Here is a 19,750-nt window from a genome sequence, read left to right as displayed (position 1 = left end):
GTCCGGATCTAAACTCAAAAATTGAGTTACTTTAGGAGATCGAACTCGAATTGGACAGATACCCAGAGAGAGGTTTTAGGAAAGGCGGAATTATCCATTGGCCGTATTTCCAATATTTTATTTAAAATTTATTTAAAATTAATATTGTTCCAAGTATTAAAAATCATTGTCCAAAGAAAAAAAAAAGGCAATTCGAGTGAAAAAATCAACGAAAGCTTAGTTAACACCTACAATCAAGAATACGTGAGATTAATCAATTGTCCTTGGATTTGAAATATTAGACCGAAATTAGCCTGGATTTTCTTTATGAATGTGTAGATTTAGGACCTTGTTCTTAAAATACAAATAAGAGAAATTATTAAAGATTCAGCAAGACTAATATAAAAATTTAACAATTATTTACTTATATTTATCTAACCATCAAGTAGAAAGGATATTTATAAGCTTAATACATCAAATTTTGAGTAATTCTAAAAATCATTAGCATTAATTACAAAAGCTAGCCGTTTGACACACTGAATTAGCTAATGGTTGCTAATCGTATCTGACATAACATTAATATTGAGTCTCTGATGTCAAGGAGAAAATTTATCTCATAGTATCCGATTCACCCTTTAATTAAATAAAAATACTGGAAAGAATTCATTTTTTTCATGCATCAAAATATGCCAGCTCTCTGAAGAAAAAATAGGTAGGTGATCGATTGCTTTAATGTTTAATTGTCTATTAAAGACAGACGGATCCAGGATTTTCAATAGAGAACAAAAAAAATATCAAATCAGATTTAAATAACTAATTAAATTTAAACGCATTAACTAATTGGGTAAATAAAAAAAAACAATACTTTGATTTATATTTTTCAATATTGATGCTTTAACTTATAATTCTAATTATCAATCATAATTCAAGAAATTTATTTCGATTTTAACACTAAATTTAATCTAAATTACAAATCAAATATCAAGAGGGGGACAAACAAATTTCCAAAAAAGACAGTCGATCTTAAATCAGTACCGATAGATCACCGGTAAAACTCAAAATCCAGGAGGAGCGGCTACCCCGGTTACATGCTGGGCCCGCCCCCGATTAAAGAACATCCATTCATATTTTGAACCTAATAACTCCCACGCGGAAAGTTGTAAAACCAATACCAATATACCATAGAATGCAGAAGCACAGGAGAAGTTCCCCTATACAAAAATCCTAGATACATAAAAATAAATGATTTCCGCTTAAAACAACCACAAGCATGAAATGAACGTTAATTAACATCATCAAAACCTATAAACAGGAACAGCACAAGAACAGAAAACAAAACCCTAGATATTAGAATAACAAGAGTTTGCCTTGATGTTCAATAAAGCTATGAATAAAGCAGTACAGTAGTACAGCACATCCATCAGCCAAGCAAAAATGATGTAAAATCAAAGAAATCTAAATCCAGTCTCCAAAAGTTAAAAGTTTCAATTCATAATTGATTAACTAGCCATCATGACTTGATCACAAGACTGAAGGGCTTGAATAGCATAGTACCGTACATCGACATCTGGGTCCTCGCTCAGCTCCACTAGGCATGGCTTAACTAATTTCTCTGCCTCCTGTATTGTAAAATTTAACATGTTATCTCCCTAATGGAAGTTCAATGGAGTTAAGTTTGCTCTGATTGTAAAAGAGCCTCTTTGCTTACCGAGTTGTCAAGTACGGGAATCACAGCTTGTAAAACCTTTGCTACGTTGAACTTTATGTTAGGCACCCTGATAACATTATGATAAATAATCACATTAAAATGAGCAAAACATAATTTTTTACGCCAAATAGAGAAAAGAAAAACATTGCAGGACTTGCTATTAGATATCAATGCGACATTTATAGTAACTATCTTTAGAAGCATGCAGTGGCTGGCATGGCAGAATTACAATCGACATTGTTTGCCCTTATAATAAAACTGATGTATAATACTGGTGTCAAACAGCATGTAGCACTCAAGCCCCATAGCCAGTTTGGCTATTGTTTCTATATTATTTTGCCTTTCTTTTGTTTAATTGTGGAAGAAAAATCTAGGTAAAATTACAAGGACCAACATTAAGTGCATGTACTTTATCATGTTGAGGTCTGATTACACACCAAGGTTTTGTTAAGGCTGAATTGGGGCCAAGTTGTACACTTGCAAAAGTGAACCAAACCATGTCTGGAAGCATACAAACAAGTGTAAATTCTGACCTGTCCTTGGAAGAGGTGATGACAACTGGGAGTAGCTTCTGGGAAGTGATTTCAGCACCCATTACAGGGGCAAGGAGGGAAATTGCTTGAAGTATGGTCATGCGGTACAAGTAGTGGGGATTGCTTATCTTCTCCAACACCTGCAAGAAGTAAATATTTAAATTGCTTGGCAATTCAGAAAGAAAAGGACAGCACATTATTTCTTATTGTGTTTAGTTACTACAATTTAATAAATTTACAAAACTTATAGCAACTTCATTAACTTAACTACTGGATAACGGGTTAGTTACTTCTGTAGTAAATACTTCTATACTGGGCATGTTCAGTTTTGCATAACAATGGAATTCTACAAATTTAAATCTAAAGAACAATGAAATGAAATTGAGCAAGTACCTGAGGAACAATATGCTGCATTGCCCACTCAGGACCAAACTCTTCAGCAAGACGCTTCAAGTTGTTTGCCGCTGCATCTCTAATTGAGTAGACCTGGTAATAAAAAGAAACAAGGCTAAATAAACTGTATGTATTTCTCGTATTGCTCTTGAAAATTGTTGAGTCTGCAATGATACAGTCCTAGCAAATAACATTACCACTTCTTACACAGAAGCCAAGCAAACAAATATAAAGAAAAACAGGGAACCAAAAAAGATTACATATGCTGTAGGTATGTGAAAAATTAAACTCAAGGTAAGAAACAAGTCCTCAACCCTGCCCCAACCCCAAGATTTAAGTACTACTGGAGCAATTTTAAATTCTTGTATTGCAATCCACAAGGCACTGAGAACTGTAGAGGCCTTAAAACATATCCTTCTTAGAGTTACCACTTAATTTGGAATTTGGAGTTGAAATGATTTAAAAAGGTTGTCAATGGGAAACAGATACATTACCTTATCTTCAAGCCACTGCATGCAAAGAGCCCCCAACTTGTCATCAAAAAAGCCAACGCCAAGCTGGCTAGCCAAGAGTGGGATGTACTCTATGATGGCCAAACGCACCCTCCAGTGCCTGTCTTCTGCCAGCTCCACAATTGCTGGGAGAAGAGATTGAGACAATAAATCTATCCCAATTACCTGAAGCAATAGTTCAAAAGGTGAGAACATGGCAATAGTTTTATTAACACGAAACAACAGACATAGTTGAAAAGGTATTCTAGTACAAGCAAATATTGCTGCATTTCATGATATGAAAAAGACCTGATTGACTTGATCGAGCTTGCTTATAATATTGAGGCGAACATCAGGAAACTCATCCTTCAACAAAGAGAGGAATATAGGAAGAAGTTGCTCGATAGTAGCATCCTAGAACAAAAGAAATATTCAGAAAGATTTAGTAGTCATCACTTAAGACAGACATTAAAAAAAAAAAAAAATAGATCTTGCAACTTTTTTTCTTGTACCTTGCCTAAGACAGGGGCCATTCCCATTATAACAGAAGCTAAGGCTGAACGAACGTGCTGGGAAGAATCAGTGGAAAGCTCCTGTGATTCCCATTAATCCACAGTCAAATCAACAAAAAGTTAGCAATAATTTTATCCTACTTGATGCCAAATGCCAAATGCAATAATTTTATTCTAACAAAGCAAAGTATGATTGCTCATCTATTACTCTAGGTTGAAAATTCATAATGTTCTTCAACAAGTTATTTACAAGAGAACCCTGCAATGTACCCAACCAGGAAGCTAGCTGGTATTAGCAGTTAATCAGAAAATACTGCTATCAACAAACACAAGATTCTGAATGCCAAGATTTAACAATAAAATATTCACAAAGGAGCCATTGATCAGAAAGGTACCTTGACACAGGGAAGGATATGTTGGATGGCAAGTTCCGGACTGAGAATGCGACAGAACTTAGTAACCTTCCCTGCAGCAGCAATGCGGACCTCTGCCTCATTATCACGGAGAAGGCGCACATAAGCAGGTACAAGTTCATTCCTTCAAAAAACAAACAAAAGATTCAACATTCCAGACAAGAAAAATCAATGGTGACTGTTTGGCTTGGCTTTTGCATTACAATATTAAGTTCGAAGTACAACTCAGAATATGGGTGACAGTGGTAGATGGTTTCCTAATCATTGATCATAGGCACTTCTTGAAGTAAATTACAAGAACTACCTGGTAGCCTCAGGTCCCACAGCCTCACAAAGCTCATAGAGTTGGTTTGCAACCATGTATCGCACACGCCATGATTTATCCTGTCAATCAGTCATCACCAGTTTAGCACCATGTTCAGATAATTCCACGTACATGCTACACTGTGTTACTTTAAAACAATACTGCCTAGCATGGATTTTAAAAGCCGGAGAGTACTATTGACAAAGCTCTTTTTCTAACCTGAGCAAAACTGACAATGACAGGAAGAATGTGGGCCACACAATCCTGCGGCTCAAGTATCTTCCCAAGAGCTGCACATCCCTCTACAGCCAACAACCGTACCGAATCTTGGTCTACACACATAAAGATAGTATAACAGCAGCAATGGTGTTAATCACTTATTTTTCTTCCAAAAAAATAAAACCTAAAATTCAAAGCCTACAAAAACTCAATAGGAATGAAGCAAGAAAAAGTTTGCAATTGGCAAGGACAACGTGTTTTGCCTGGTTGAACAGTAGATGATCTATTGACGTTATGCAATATTACTTGGGGCTTCATTAGTGGCCAAAGAGGACCACAGCAAAGCTTTCTAATAGACCTTCTCACATAAGAAACCAAATTTTGACTATTCTGCATAAGAAATAGAACTTTGATGGATCTGGTTGTTCATATGCTAGAAATTTGATATTCAACAAATAAAGAGTTGGTATCGCATCACTGCTTAACAGAAAGAAGGAACAGAACAGAAGAATGTGATTTCAAACTACGTACCATCCTGGGTGAGATCATCAAAAATGGACATAATTTCAGTCTTAAGATAAGTTGGCTCAACCGTGGCTGCAAATTTGCCAAGGTTTGATGCTGCAGCCCTCCTGACCATAGGCATATCATCTTGGCAAAGTTGGCCATAGATGGTTCTAAGCTCAGCCTTCAATTGCTCTGGAGCACTTGGATAAGCTATGTGGAAAACGCCACATGATGAGACCCTCGCTGTAAACCATTCCCCGGCTGCTAGCCTCTGCAAAATAAAGATGAAAAATGAAATAATATAACTTCAGCCTATTTGTGTTTAAGGAAGCAGGTCATTGGACATATTTTGAAACACTGCCAGAACTTTAAAATTTCTTTCATTATTTTTTTCCTGAACATGCACTGGGTTTCATAAAGGAATTTGAACAAATTGAGGCAAACAATAAAAATATTTCCCTCAAGCAATAATTGAAAAACGCTTCCTATTTAGTCTATCGAGTTATTGCAGAGTAACAGATCATACGAACAGGAGCAAATAAAAATGCTCAAAGCACAGGTCTTTAACTGCAAGTATAGTTAGAAATGCTAAATAGATTTACTTAACTAATAAGAATCTTTATCTGTTCTATTTTTCTGTGAGTCTTTTGATGGAATTGCTAAACAACAGACATCAAGTTGTACACTTAATAAATGTCACACTCAAACTTTTAACATCATATAACCAAACAATTACAAATCAAGAGTTATTAAAAAAAAAAAAAAATCTCACCTTGACAACAGGTATGAACCAATCAACAATGTCGCTCTCCTTCATTTGTGCACCTATCCGACAAAGTGATTCCACCGCCTTGTCCCTTACGCATGTCTCCTCAACAGTGCACAGGGTCTCGAGCGGGGGCAACAACACGTGTATATGATCAACACCCCCAACATAAGGGATGAAGACTCCAAGCTCCTCAGCCATGGCGAGAAGCACCTCATCCTCGTCATCATTATTTTCACTGAGGAACGGTATGAGCTCCTTGCGGGTGCGCTCCTCACCAAGTGCACGTGCAATGGTAGAGAGGCGGCGGATTGAGTTGAGGCGCAGTTGGATATCCTCATTCTTCAGCTCGTCTATCAGCACTGCAATTGGATATAGTGGTTCATCTACCATCGCCATTTTGTTTATTGGGTTTTGGTCAAGTTTTGGCAGCAGCAGCAGCAGCAGCTGTGATATAAAATGTAGAAGTGAGAGAAGTTGAAGAGGATTACTAGCTTGTGATGAAATATAATCAGAGTACGCACTCGCTTAGATGTCATTAAAACACAGTTAAATTTAGACCAAAGTAGCATTAAATGACCATAATCGTGCGAACAATCATACTAAATTTATTTCATGAATTGATGCAATTATGTCCCAGTTAAGACATACAGAGAGTCTGTTTTATGCTCTTTCAGGAGTTTGGTTGTAGGAAAAGCAAAGTGGAAACATAAGAATTTCTATCAGAACCAATGAGTAATTCAAAACCTTGTAAGGCAAATATAGTAATCTTCTGAACTTGAGGCATTTTATCTATTTGAATATTTGGTACTTAATTCTGCAACAAAGGTAAATTGGGAGCTTTAAGGCTTGATTTAGCAATTGGGTTAGTGCCATATTTTAAAAAAAATTAGCAATTGGGTTGAGATTAAGGAAATTGAATTTTGCAACGGAAACTTCTGAATGATTTGGACTTGGTTCTAATCAGGGCACATAATGAAGCTGTTCTGAGATTGTAAAACAAGGTGAATTGGAAGAAAGGGAAGGGGAGGGAGGGTTAGAGGGGAGAAAAAACATGTTGATAATGCTCCTGAGTTTTAATTTCGGAAAAAAATGGAGCTGAGTGGATGAATATGGGAGACACTCTATTCAGTTCTTCAAAAATCTGTTCCCTCCCAATTTGAAAGGTAACAGACTTAAATCCTCTCCCTCATTTTCTTCCCTTCCCTTCTCTTTCCTTTTCTGACCAACTCAGGAGGAGACCCAGAGAACCAGAGGAATATAAAATTGCGAAGAACATTAATATAACCCCCAGTCCCAAAGAATATTTTTATGGAAGCAGAGACAAAGATTGTTGTCTTCTGGAGTAATTTTCAGCATACAAAACCTTCATCTATAAGGAAGTTCCTTTCCGCAGAAACTTAATTTGAGGTCAGTATATGCAGAGTTCTCTATCATTTCGAATGCAGGATTCTATGTAATTATAAAATCAACTTAACTGAAAACAAATTTGGTTAATTTGATAAAAGAACTTAGTTTATAGCTGAAAAAAAGAAGACAATAATTGTTCATATATGCCTAATGTTCTTTATAGAGAGAGCACTGAGGAGTAGATCTGAATCTTTGAGCTTGATAACTTCAAATGGTAACCATTACTTAGGAATTTCCTACCACAACAAGCAATATTCAACCCATTGTTCGCAAAATCTACCTATCGGTAGCCAGCGATCCGATCCGGCCAATTTCCAAAACCTGACTGGTCAAAGGCGTTTTGAGCGGAAAAACCCTTGAATCGGAAGAGACTTACCGTCTGGCCGAGTCACGCCGATTCTCCCTTCCTTCTCGACTGAATGATTCTTCAGATTTGGCTTCTTCTTGTTTTCCGATTCAATTTGTCCGAAAGCAAAGGCATAAAAGGGGAATGGGGTCGCTTGATAAATCCGAAGAGAAAAATTTGGGGACAGCGTGAGGTATGTGTACGGGTCTGTCGGTGGGACCCCACGGTAGGCTTCTGAGCGAAAAATATTTCTCTTTGGATCCAGGTAAACGGTCGGATATGGATCAGACGGATCGGATAGTGGTCTTACCGTATCCGTTATAATTTTTTGGATACAGATATATTAAATGTTACAAATACGGATTGGATATCGGACGGATACGGATATTTTTCATAATTAGTTTGTTGGTTTAATAAACATCTATTATATTATTAAAATATTAGACATTAATTATGTTATAGTGTTATATTGTTCATAAAATATATATATATGCAATTCAATAAATTATTGGTACAATATGTAATTTAATAAATCAATTTAAGAACATATAGCACATTTATTGTGGTTTAAAAATATAAATGGTCGGATATAAATAGTTAAAAAGTCTTATTATATTTTTATCCGTTATAATTTTTTAATATGAATACAGCTCGGAATTTAAGTCATTTTTTGAATTCGGATCCGGACAAAATCGGATAATATCCGATCCGTTTACACCCCTAATATTTTCCCTTTGCATTTTGTCGCGTACCAGTGTATAACAAGTGGGAGCACACTCATTCTTTCAAGAGTATTAATGGATTTAATAAGGGCCCAATAAGAAAAAACGGCCCTGAACTGTCGGAGAATAAAGAAATAAAGCATCACAATTGCACTCTTGATAAGCAACCTTTTTTATATATATATAAAAAAAAAGTGGCCTTTCCGGGTGTTAACAAGTATTGTATGAATCAGGTAAAGACATTTTTATATCTGTATCTAATATGATAATAATTTTTTTTTTTTTTACTTTTATTCGTTTTTTCAAATACTATACGGATCAAGTAAACAGATAAAAAAGTGTCATTGACATTTCAATTCGTACTTTTGATAAAATATTATTTAAAACAAGAAAAAAATAAAAAAAATAATGAATACAACTAATTTGTATTAAGGAAATTAAGTAAAATACAAAACTTTATTGTATTATGTATTATCTTCGTACAAATATATATCTATATATATAATTTTATTTTTAAAAATTATCTTATAAGATAACGGGTAAGATAACAAAAAAAATCATTATCCTTACTCATATTTATTTTTTCGGATACGATACAAATCGGGTAAACGGATAAAAGGGTATCATTAACACCCCTACTTTCTAGATCTGCCACCGAATCCATTGAACCATTAGATTAGACTTTATTGGCACCATTAAATCTTCATTTGACTAGCCCAGTACTTTACTTTGTTAAAGTGATTAATTAGCAAAATAATTTTTTTGAAACTTAAATTTACATTATTATTTGCTAACAAATTTTGACCATCTAACTTTGAGTCCAAGATAGTGTACAAAAGAAAAAAAATACATAGGTTACAGGATTTTTTTTTTTTTAAAAAAAAAATCAAATAAGATGCTTCTTCTTTTTCCAATTATATACGCCTTAATTTACTCTCTGGCAACACATCAAAAACCAAAACCAAAAATAATTAACAACAGAACCGAAAACTTTACTTCTTCAGCAGAGCTCGTCTAAAGATTCTCTTACAATAGGTATTTGTTCGAAGAGCTGTAGCATGTGGTTTGATTGCAATCACAAGTGCCTCATTCGAAGAACCCTGCAATGAAGATAAAATTTGTCACTTAAAATGTAAAATAAATTAGGTTTGGCAAGGGAATCCATGAGGGGTAAAACTGGAAGGAAATACATACTGCCCATAAGTTTATTGAATAGCTTTTCTTAATTATGTTTTATTATAGAAATTTTAACACATAAATCTCATCCAAAGTCAATTGTAAACCATCCGACACTGTGTTAAAATTTACACGAATGGTTTAGATTTACATAGCCATTTAAAGAATATGTTGGTACGAATCTTAAAGCAAATCAAACGGTAAGGCTCGGCTTTGGATGAGATTCTGTCCAAAGCTCTTTGGACAAAATCCAATTCCGACGCGTAATTTTCTTAATTAATACTTCAATGATAAATTATCTTGTTATCCAATTTATTATTCTTTACGAGGAAAAAAAGTTAACATTTGTACCTTGGAATATTGAAGAGCAGCTTGAATAACATAGTTGGAATATGGATGCTGAAGCATGAGCTCAAACTGAGGTACAGCCAACAACTCAAATATTATTTTAGCCTTCTCAGACTCAGTAAAAACCTTCAGGCACTTCTCTACCACGTTGCTACTGAACTTTTGCGCTGACAACTGTTGATACCGCCCTTCAAACTGGTTCGCTAATTTCGTTAGTGCCGAAGAATGTTTTGATTCTAGGAGATATTGCACGACATAGTTCCTGAGAAACAAGACCCATGAGAGACGTCATAAGAAGAGAATAATCAAGTTTCCCAAATTGAAATATTTTTAATTTTATTATCAAAATTGATCACCTGACACCATATATCAAACATTTTGGCTCCATACTTCAGTACTTCTATGCAATACCGTGCTGGCTAGTTGTTGTACTGGTCAAGTAATTATGCTGGTCTTGTGTGGTACTGGTACCCATATGAATATCAGTACTGGTACATAGAATCAGCCTGTTCTGTAATGTTTCTGGTCATCTTTGCTAGTCCTTGCCAGGTCAAGTATGGGAACCTATACACTATCAAATATACTATGTTTCACACAGCTATATATATATATATTATCCAATTGGCATACCCTTTATCATGTCAGATAAATAATGCTTGCACTGATATTTGTGCAAAGTTAACAGAATGTGTACCTATACCCACACTATATAGATAAAAAAAAGTTCTTGAAATATACCCAAAAGAATCTTTAGCAAGATCTAGGCCATTTGCACAGATAACATCAATCAATCTTTCTCGCTGTTTCTCAGAAGAATGCGCGATGCACTTCTGCATGACGCAACAGCCATGTTGGTGGGTTGATATCTCGACACAGTGTTCAATGGCAGCATCAAAGATTAACTAAAGAGAAATTGGTTTAAAAAATTAACAAAAATCCAAATTAATTATATTTCAATAAAATATTTGACTATTTGGCTATTTTGACCCTGAGCTTTGAACTGCTTCACAGACAAAGGAACTTGAGCTATAAATTACTAGAGAGGCTGGTTGCAAATTTATCCAAAATCTCCACAATGGTACTTTTATATAGGCACAGTAATTAGCAGCTGGATAAAGTTCAGGGTAAATTTCCAGAGCTTACCAGAAATGTTACACACTGCATTATCTAAATCATGCTTATATGGATTGAATTGTGAGTGGTTATAATCAATATCAAGTTACCAATGCAAAAAGGTTCAAATCCAAATTAGGATGTTCTGTTTTGTTCTCAAAAAATGATCAACAAGACCAAATGAATTGTAGCTGGTGCCTACCAGTATCTCATAGTACTGACCCTCATAGTTTTTTACAACAGTGTGATAGTTGGTTGGATAAAGATACCAATATCAAATTGATATGTATAGATGCTGATTTGAAACATGAATAATTAATTTTAACCTTATTATCGTCCCCATCGAAAGATTGCAGGCACCGCTGTATAACATGATTTCCGTTAAGATCCTTTACAATATCCAAAAATCCAGCCTGAAGTGCCGAGATGACTAAACTGATCTCTTCCTTTGTTTTAATAGTTTCGACCAATTTTTGTACTGTTCTAGTCCTGAAGAAAAGCATTAAATTTAACTTGATGTTTTCAAATGCAAGCTGTGAATATCCTATGTTTGGTTGGGTTGAGAATAGGCTATTCTTGGAGTTAGGCTATTCGGAATAGCCTATTATGTGTTTGGTTGGATTAGAATAACTAAAATAGGGAATTCAAACTTTTTGTCTTATTAGAATAGACTATTCCTAAGAGAATTGAAATTTGACTATTCTAATAAGACAAACAATAGCTATTCTTGATTTAGCTATTCTAACTATTCTTATTTTGCAACCAAACATACAACTAGCAGATTGCCTTTACCCCACCAAAGTTTTGTTATAAATAAATTCTCAATTTGCCCATGAATATTTGAGAGGAATCAAGTATTTTGCATGTCAATTTGCAGGAGTATCTAGTAAAAAATAACTAAAAAAAAATAAAAATTGATAGCAAAATTACCCATGAATGTTAAGAGAAACTCTGACAAGTTCACTTGGATCCCCAGTCAGAAAAGCCACAATATGCATCCTCTGTTCCTCATTGCACCTTTGAATCATCTTTTGCATCAAGTAATTCCCAAACGGGTTAACGGATAGCTCTATTATATGGCTTAGTATCCCATTAAATATCAAGTCAATAGACTCCTTTCCCTCTTCAAGTTTCTTTTGCAGAAAACGACACCCATTTTGATCGTTTGCAAATAAGTACACATTACCTTTTACAGCAATTAATCTTTCATTCAGCTTTTTACTTTTAAAACCCTGTAACTTTTCAGAATTCAAATAATAATTTCTCGTGTCAATGCTCTTGCACTTGACAGCCTCTGTTTGTTTCCAGTAGTAACTTACTGAAACTGGTACATCATAATTTTCCCTGGAAAATTGTTCAAATGTGTTTGTATTGCACGATGGATTAAATTGTGAAATTGAGGCATCAAATTGAGAGTTGTTAACTTCAAGAGGGAAAGCAGAGTATTCACCCATACCAAATTCATTTTTGAATTCTGTTAACGGGTCTCTCTCAAAATCGGGTTCGGGTTCATCCGAGACCCACATGCCACTGAGAGCGTTTGTCAAAGCGACACCATCAGAGCTCGAGAAGCTCTGAGATGAATCAGGGGAGCTTAGTGTAGTTGCACTTGTACTGCCATCGGAAGGAGAAATAGAACCAGAAGACAACGAGGACCACCCGTCAGAAATGCCAGCATCGTGGTCGTACCCATGGCAATGGCCACAGGAAATCTCTTGGAGCAGCATCTCCATTTCCATCTCCTCTTTCTTATGCCACTCCATAGCGTTTAAGAGAAAGGAAATTGAGAAGATGAAAGAGGAGGTGGAGAGATAATGAGATAGATAAATGAATGAGTTGGAGAAGCATGCAATGGAGAAAGAGAGAGAGAGGAATGAAAGATAAATAGACTGAAGAGACCTTTTTCGCTTGTGGCGGGTTTGGTTTGATAATCCGTATCCACTTGAGCTTTCTATTTGAAAGAAATATCTTCTCCAAAGTGGTCCTCCAATTTGCAGAATCAAAATGCAAAATTGATATGGTAGAAGGAAAACAAATTTCACATTGAGGTTAATAAGCAGTAGACGTGGCCTTAAGATGAGCACTTTTTGTTGGTTAATTTCTGGTTTTTTTGAAAATAAATAAGTTTGAATTTTCATTTTCACATGTTGGTCTTAATTTTTTTTTCAGAATAATTAATTTGATCTAATATCAAGAATAGAATCTGTCAGTTTAATTTTGAATTAGAATTATCATGCACAAAAAAATTATGATATTTAAACTTTTTTGAAAAGAAATAAGTTTGAATTTTCATTTTCACATGTTGGTCTTCATTTATTTTCAGAATAATTAATTTTATCTAATATCACAGCCATTTTTATTAATACCCCAAAAAGGAAATTTTAAAATTGTCTCTGTGTTTTTTTTTTTTTTCAGAACTGCCCCGACCGCTGAGCCCACGGGCGGCCCAAAAAGCCAAGCAGACTGCCCCCCTACAGGGGCGGGCCACACCCCTACCAGACCGCCCCCCTGCAGGGGCGGGCCACACCTCTAGCAGATCGCCCGGGCCAGTGGCGGTCCACTAGGGACCAGACCACCTGTGGTCCAGGCAGTCCTTTTTTTTTTTTTTAAGAGAGATCTTAATATTTTGATTTAAATAATTTTATGAAGAAAAAATTTCTTTGTTTAGAGTGTATGCCAAAAAATAAGACATTTGGTATATTTATGCAGTGATGTCGTAACTCTTTATAACTTTGATTTGGTTTGTCAGTTGGATATCACAAGTCTAAAGATAACATTTATTAATGAATTGATTCTTAATAATTTATTTTATTCAAATATTCATAAGGAAATATAGTTAGATTGTCTTAATGATGTCAACTTCTTCTTTTTTTTAGAGAATAATTGGATTATTTGATTATTGTCAACATATACCATTTGCTCGGAGATAGGCAAACGAACACAATAAATAGTAAATATATTTTAAAATAATTATATGAATAATTCTTGAATAATCTTTGGCTTTTGACTAAACAAAATACCGATCGTTGTATGCCTACCGTCGAACAAAAACTTAAACTTAATTTTTGAGGCACTAAACTACGTTTTTTTTTTAAATTATGATGCTTCGGATGTCCGGCGGTGGCCTCCCGGGCGATATTCAGATCCATCTTGTCCCCCCCTTTTCGAAAAGTGGTAATACGCGCAAATCCGACTTTCCTAACCAAAGTTATGGCTGTTTAAATTTTTTTCAAAAGTAGAACTTTGGAAATTCATAACTAATTGTAGAAAAATCCAAATAAATTGAAATTTGTGTCAATTCTGTGTATTTTTTAATGCTCTACATGCTGGTATAATCACTTTTGCAGTTTGATTTTTGTATCAGTCCAGACTTGCTGATTTACCAGAAGATGTCAAATTTGATGTTTTTAGTGCATTGCACTATATTAGTGGCTTTTGTTTAGTGCTTGGCTGCTGAGTTTGGACTTGGTACCATACCAGATTTCAGTTTATGGTGCATTGTGCCTGGACAAAAATCTAATTTGAGGTTTGTTCATATTTTAATAGCTCTAAACTACTGTTTTAGTACGAGAAATAAAGAGAAGAAGATGAACAAGCTGTCAGAGCTTGAAAATTTTTGAATCAAGGCCAAATTTTTAATTAGTGTTATCTTTAAACTTGTGATAGTCAACTGACAAACCAAATCAAAGTTATAAAGAGTTACGACATCACTGCATAAAATATATATATGTATTTTTTTTATCAAATGTCTTATTTTTTGGCATACACTCTAAACAAGGAAATTTTTTCTTCATAAAGTTATTTAATTCAAAATATTAATCTCTAAAAAAAAAAAAAAAAAAAAGAGGACCGCCCGGACCACAGGCGGTCTGGTCCCTAGTGGACTGCTACTGGCCCGGGCGGTCTGCTAGAGGTGTGGCCCGCCAATGCAGGGGGCGGTCTGGTAGGGGTGTGGCCCGCCCCTGTAGGGGGCTGTCTGCTTGGTGTTTTGGGCCGCCCGTGGGCCCAGCGGTAGAGGCAGTTTTGAAAAAAAACCAAACACGGGGGCAATTTTAAAATTTCCTTTTTTTGAGGGGTATTAATAAAAATGGCCGCTAATATCAAGAGTAGAATCTGTCAGTTTAATTTTGAATTAGTATTATCATGCACAAAAAATTATGATATTTAAACTTTTTTGAAAATAAGTAAGTTTGAATTTTAATTTTCACATGGTGGTCTTGATTTTTTTTTCAGAATAATTAATTTTATCTAATATCAAGAATAGAATCTGTCAGTTTAATTTTGAATTGGTATTATCATGCACAAAAAAATTATGATATTTAAACTTTTTTGAAAATAAATAAGTTTGAGTTTTCATTTTCACATGCTGGTCTTGATTTTTTTTTTCAGAATAATTAATTTTATCTAATATCAAGAATAGAATCTGTCAGTTTAATTTTGAATTAGTATTATCATGCACAAAAAAATTATGACAGCTTGTGACACTACAAAATTGTAGGAACTAAAAAAATAACAAAAAAATTAAGCATCAGGAACAACAGAAAGAGAACTAGACACTAGTTACCGGTGGTTTTAAAGAATTTTATTTTTTTGAAAGGTGGTTTTAAAGAATTTTAGCAGAACTACAAGTTTGATTAGTCAAGTTGTTAATTTACAAAAAAAAAAGTGTAATTTAAATGTTCAACTATTTCAATATACAATATGCAATTAATTCCCATGTACAATTATGGATTTTCTTTCTTGGTCGAGCCCTTCGCTCAATTGAATTCTCTGCACATTGTAAGCTTCAAAGAGGGAAGATATATTTTTTTCAAGGAATGTTTAGAGCATCTACATTTCTCACTATGAGAGTTTTTAATTCAGTTTCAGAAATGTGAGAGCGTTTCTTATTTAAAAACTATGCAGGAAAGTTTCTATAATAATTAATAAGTTATTTATAAACTCCACACTGGCCAAATAATTGGCTCAAATTATTTCTCATTCGTAATTTATTACTGACGTGGTTTAATAAAAATTCTAAAATTAATTTTAGAGATGTAAAAGTTAGAAATTTTAAAGACCTTAATTTTTAAAAGTAGTTAACAGTTATTTAGAAATTCATTTGAGTTGCTGGAACGTAGATGCTTAGCATATAGCAGCTTAAATAAGTATAATTAACAGAGGATATAATGTATTATGTACAGAAGAATTCTATATTAAATATTTAGTAGATAAGTGTCAAGTTTTGTGTGTTGTTATAGTAGAAAATCTTGACGCTGAGCTTAACAGCAATGAGCTAGGTAGTCATTTAAAAATTCAAAATTCATATAATTTAACGGTAATATAAATTAAACGGATACAAACAGGTACGCAATATAGTATTAGATTATACGCGGTATGCGTAGATTAGATCATTAGAAAACGACGAAATAACGCACTGGAGAAGATATTTTCGACTTGCTCGGAAAAGCGTTGATATTTTCTGGTTTTGAAACTCAACAAAGAAGACAAAAACTGCTTTATCCAAAAAAGCACCAGGCTGTTGAGGATATTTTTCTATTGGGCCTTGATTTTTAATACAAGTCCGACCCGATAACTTCATAACCCGACCCAGTAACCTAGCAAAATCCTTTATGACAAAGCCGGGAGGGAGGCAACAAGTTGATTTGAATAAAGAATCCATTTGAAATATACGGATAAGGTGCCGCAAGAGGATAACCCCTGATACTAAAAAGAGAGAACTTAGCTATTCCCTCCTAACAATTCTCTATTTATTCTTCAGTCATTAACTACTTGAATAATTACTAACTATCTAGAGGAACCACTTACTATTTGAGGACCATATAATATTTGAAAGATTTTACAACTGGCGCGCGCAAGTATTCATCTATAACACATTAAGTATTCATCTATAACACATCAAGTATTCATACATAAGATATCAAGTATTTAAAAAAAAAAATGGACACGTTTTTAGAAGTGGTTTTTTTTTCTCCGTTCAATGTATTCAATATTTCTAACGATCGGTGAGTAATTTTGCAAATCTAAAACCACGAATGTTTTCTACATAATTTTATCTTTCAAATGAGATCTATGATGACATACTTTCGAGTTATCCGTTGCATAAGTATTCATCTTCATCGAGAAAGCATTCATCATAATTATGCAAGTGCAAATATAAAAACTTAACACATCACTCATCCATATTTTACACGTTTTTAGAGGTGATTTTTTTTTCTCCGTTCAATGTAACCAATTTTTTGACGATCTGTGATAAATTTTACAAATTTAAAATCACGAATGTTTTTTACACAATTTTATCTTTCAAATGAGATCCATGATGACATACTTTCGAGTTGTCCATTGCACAAGTATTCATATCTCATCACGCAAATATTCATCTCTCATCGTGAAAGTATTCATCCTCGTCGTGCAAGTGTAAATACAAAAACTGGACACATCACTCATCCATTTTTTACACGTTTTTAGAAATGATTTTTTCTTCTCTATTCAATTTATTTCTGACAATTTGTGATAAATTTTGCAAATCTAAAATCACGAATGTTTTCTACACAATTTTATCTTTCAAATGAGATACATGATGACATACCTTCGAGTTATTCGTTGCACAAGTATTCATATCTTGTTACGCAAATATTCATACCTAAGATATTAAGTATTCATTCATACACATTGAAGTATTCATTCTAAGACATCAAGTATTCATTCGTATACCTCTATTTTTTCAAAAAAAATATATATATATCATTTCTTAGTACACAGTGGCTTAATTCATCATTAATAAAGCTTTGTTCTTTGCAAATAACTCTCTACTTTATGAGGAAAGAGAACATAGACATGAAAGAGATTAATTGCATCCACAGATACAAAAATATTTTGATACGGCCGACAGTGGTGGATCTGACCCGACAGAGACGTGCTCAAGTATCCATTCATACACGTTGAAGTATTCATTCATACATGTTGAAGTATTCAAACCCGGCAGAGGCGTGTTTGATAGGGATGGAGTGACAGATGATCTCCGGCAGAACGTCCGTTGGAGCGGGAGCTGTCGGCATAGATGGAAAAAATGGAGGCGGAGGCGGAGGTGGAGGTATGAGAGGGAGGAAGCTTATCGTATTTACTATTTTGAGGTGGAAGAGGGTGGGAGGTGGGAGAGAGAGAGAGAGAGAGCTTATCGATGGAAAAACAGAGGCGGAGGTAGAGGTGGGAGGGGGAGGTAGAGGCGGAGGCAGACGTGGGAGAGAAAGGCGGAGGCATAAGTGGGAGAGGGAGGCGGAGGTGGAGGTGGGAGAGGGAGGCGGAGGTGGAGGTGGAAGAGGGAGGTGGGAGAAGAAGATGGAGGTGGAAAAGGAAGATAGAGGTGGAAGAGGAAGATAGAAAGAGAAAAAAAATAAAGGTTGTTAGAAATAGTATTTATAGTTAAAATAAAAAGTTAGTTATAATTACCCTACTAAAAAATAATATGCATTTTGCCAAAATCAGTTATTTTCGGTTGAAAATTTATTGTTTCGGTACAAGTAACGGCTATTGTGTGTATCAGGAAATAAATCTGCTATGATTCCAATGGAATAACAGGGTCCTGTTATTCTGGTCCCAACCATTTAGTTTTGTTGAGATTTGTGTATGAAAAGTTTTTTTGTTGAGATTTGTGTACGAAAAACTTTAAATGGTTGAGATTGAAATAACAAGACCTGTTATTTCATTGGGATCACAACAGATTTATTTCCGTGTGTATCACATTGCTTTATTTACGTACAGTAGCATCAATTTACGAAGAAATGCATGATTGAATTTAATAAAAGATATAAAAAAAGCACTAGAGATAATTATAATAGATTCTCTCTTGGACTATCAACGATTAAAAATCCATTTTCTAATCTCGTACTTGGCTTGTGACTTGGCATTGATTCTCTCTAATTGCGAGCTCTGCTTTGCTGGCTAAGTTGGAGTTAGGGGTGGCATGCTACGGATCAAATAGAGATATTTTCATATCCATACCTGTTATGATAACGAAAAAAAAATCTTTATCCTTATCTATCTTTACACTGGCGTATACTCACCTCTTCATTCCGCCTATTAACACTTCCAGGGGCGGAACCAAGATTTGAATTTGGGGGGGGGGGGGGGGGGGGGGGGGGGGGGCGAGCCGCCGAAAGACGAAAGAACAACTTAGGATTTGAATTTGGGGGGTATCAATCGGTATGCATCTGTAAAAAATCATATGAAAATGTGCGCTTAGACTATATATATAAGTAACATCCTGATTTTATGGGGGGTGCCTGGCCCCCCCCTCTCACCCCCTTGGTTTCGCCCCTAAACACTTCTTCTTAGCTAGCTTTTAGAATTGGGCCAGTCCCACACTCACACAACACTCAAATCTCATCAGGAGGCCCACGTATCGTTTTTCCTTCCAGAGGCGGAACTAGAATATGAGTATAGGGGGACTAAATAATTATTTTTGTTTAATAAAAATATATTTGTATAACACAAGATAATAAGATCTTTCACTATTTAATTTCATAAAAGGACTCAATAGATATCAAGAATCTCTTTGATATAATTTTATTTGTACTAATTACAGACAAAAAAGAATCATCTTAATGGTGTACGAAATAAATTGTATTTGGTGAACTGATATAGTATTTTAAGAGACCAAAATTAATAAAAAATATTTTGTTACCTCACAGGATATGGATTCGGCGAAGGACAGGCCTGTGACTCAAATCGCCAAACCTGCTACACCAATCCGCAACTCAAAAAACTCAACATGCCAAATTGCGTCACTGGCCACTTGTATCGAAGGAAAA

General features: G+C 34.8%; 2 protein-coding genes across 3 annotated transcripts; both read right to left on the bottom strand.

Moving 5' to 3' along the window:
* Positions 1 to 1,225: 1,225 nt before the first annotated feature.
* Positions 1,226 to 7,779, bottom strand: LOC144566170 (uncharacterized). The gene is made up of 13 exons (XM_078316086.1): positions 7,612 to 7,779; positions 5,832 to 6,272; positions 5,084 to 5,330; positions 4,553 to 4,665; positions 4,334 to 4,413; positions 4,012 to 4,153; positions 3,617 to 3,697; positions 3,414 to 3,518; positions 3,108 to 3,290; positions 2,614 to 2,706; positions 2,221 to 2,360; positions 1,688 to 1,754; positions 1,226 to 1,598 (listed from the first exon to the last, which is right to left on the bottom strand). The coding sequence occupies exons 2-13, from the start codon at positions 6,222 to 6,224 to the stop codon at positions 1,479 to 1,481; spliced, it is 1,764 nt and encodes a 587-aa protein (XP_078172212.1). The 5' UTR covers positions 6,225 to 6,272; positions 7,612 to 7,779; the 3' UTR covers positions 1,226 to 1,478.
* A 1,352-nt stretch (positions 7,780 to 9,131) lies between these two features.
* On the bottom strand, positions 9,132 to 12,795 carry LOC144566731 (putative pumilio homolog 7, chloroplastic). Of its 2 annotated transcripts, XM_078316752.1 has the most exons (6): positions 12,777 to 12,794; positions 11,871 to 12,743; positions 11,267 to 11,429; positions 10,566 to 10,729; positions 9,831 to 10,089; positions 9,132 to 9,403 (listed from the first exon to the last, which is right to left on the bottom strand). In XM_078316752.1, the coding sequence occupies exons 2-6, from the start codon at positions 12,701 to 12,703 to the stop codon at positions 9,296 to 9,298; spliced, it is 1,527 nt and encodes a 508-aa protein (XP_078172878.1). In that variant the 5' UTR covers positions 12,704 to 12,743; positions 12,777 to 12,794; the 3' UTR covers positions 9,132 to 9,295. The 2 variants fall into 2 exon arrangements, with proteins under 2 accessions (XP_078172878.1, XP_078172877.1); XM_078316751.1 differs by having other exon boundaries at positions 11,871 to 12,795.
* Between the last annotated feature and the right edge of the window lie 6,955 nt (positions 12,796 to 19,750).

Source organism: Carex rostrata, chromosome 15, assembly GCF_964058835.1.
Source record: "Carex rostrata chromosome 15, lpCarRost1.2, whole genome shotgun sequence".
NCBI lineage: Eukaryota > Viridiplantae > Streptophyta > Magnoliopsida > Poales > Cyperaceae > Carex > Carex rostrata.
Note: the sequence above shows the minus strand (reverse complement) of the source record. Positions and strands in the feature narration are given on the sequence as shown.

Excerpts from the sequence above, each read along its gene's own strand:
- LOC144566170 (XM_078316086.1), bottom strand. The coding sequence starts at position 6,224 with ATGGCGATGGTAGATGAACCACTATATCCAATTGCAGTGCTGATAGAC. Across the intron at positions 4,154-4,333 it reads GTGGGACCTGAGGCTACCAG|GAATGAACTTGTACCTGCTT; the intron begins GTAGTTCTTGTA and ends TGTTTTTTGAAG. Across the intron at positions 3,698-4,011 it reads ATATCCTTCCCTGTGTCAAG|GAGCTTTCCACTGATTCTTC; the intron begins GTACCTTTCTGA and ends TGGGAATCACAG.
- LOC144566731 (XM_078316751.1), bottom strand. The coding sequence starts at position 12,703 with ATGGAGTGGCATAAGAAAGAGGAGATGGAAATGGAGATGCTGCTCCAA. Across the intron at positions 11,430-11,870 it reads GTTTCTCTTAACATTCATGG|GACTAGAACAGTACAAAAAT; the intron begins GTAATTTTGCTA and ends GCTTTTCTTCAG. Across the intron at positions 10,730-11,266 it reads TCGATGGGGACGATAATAAG|TTAATCTTTGATGCTGCCAT; the intron begins GTTAAAATTAAT and ends ATTTCTCTTTAG.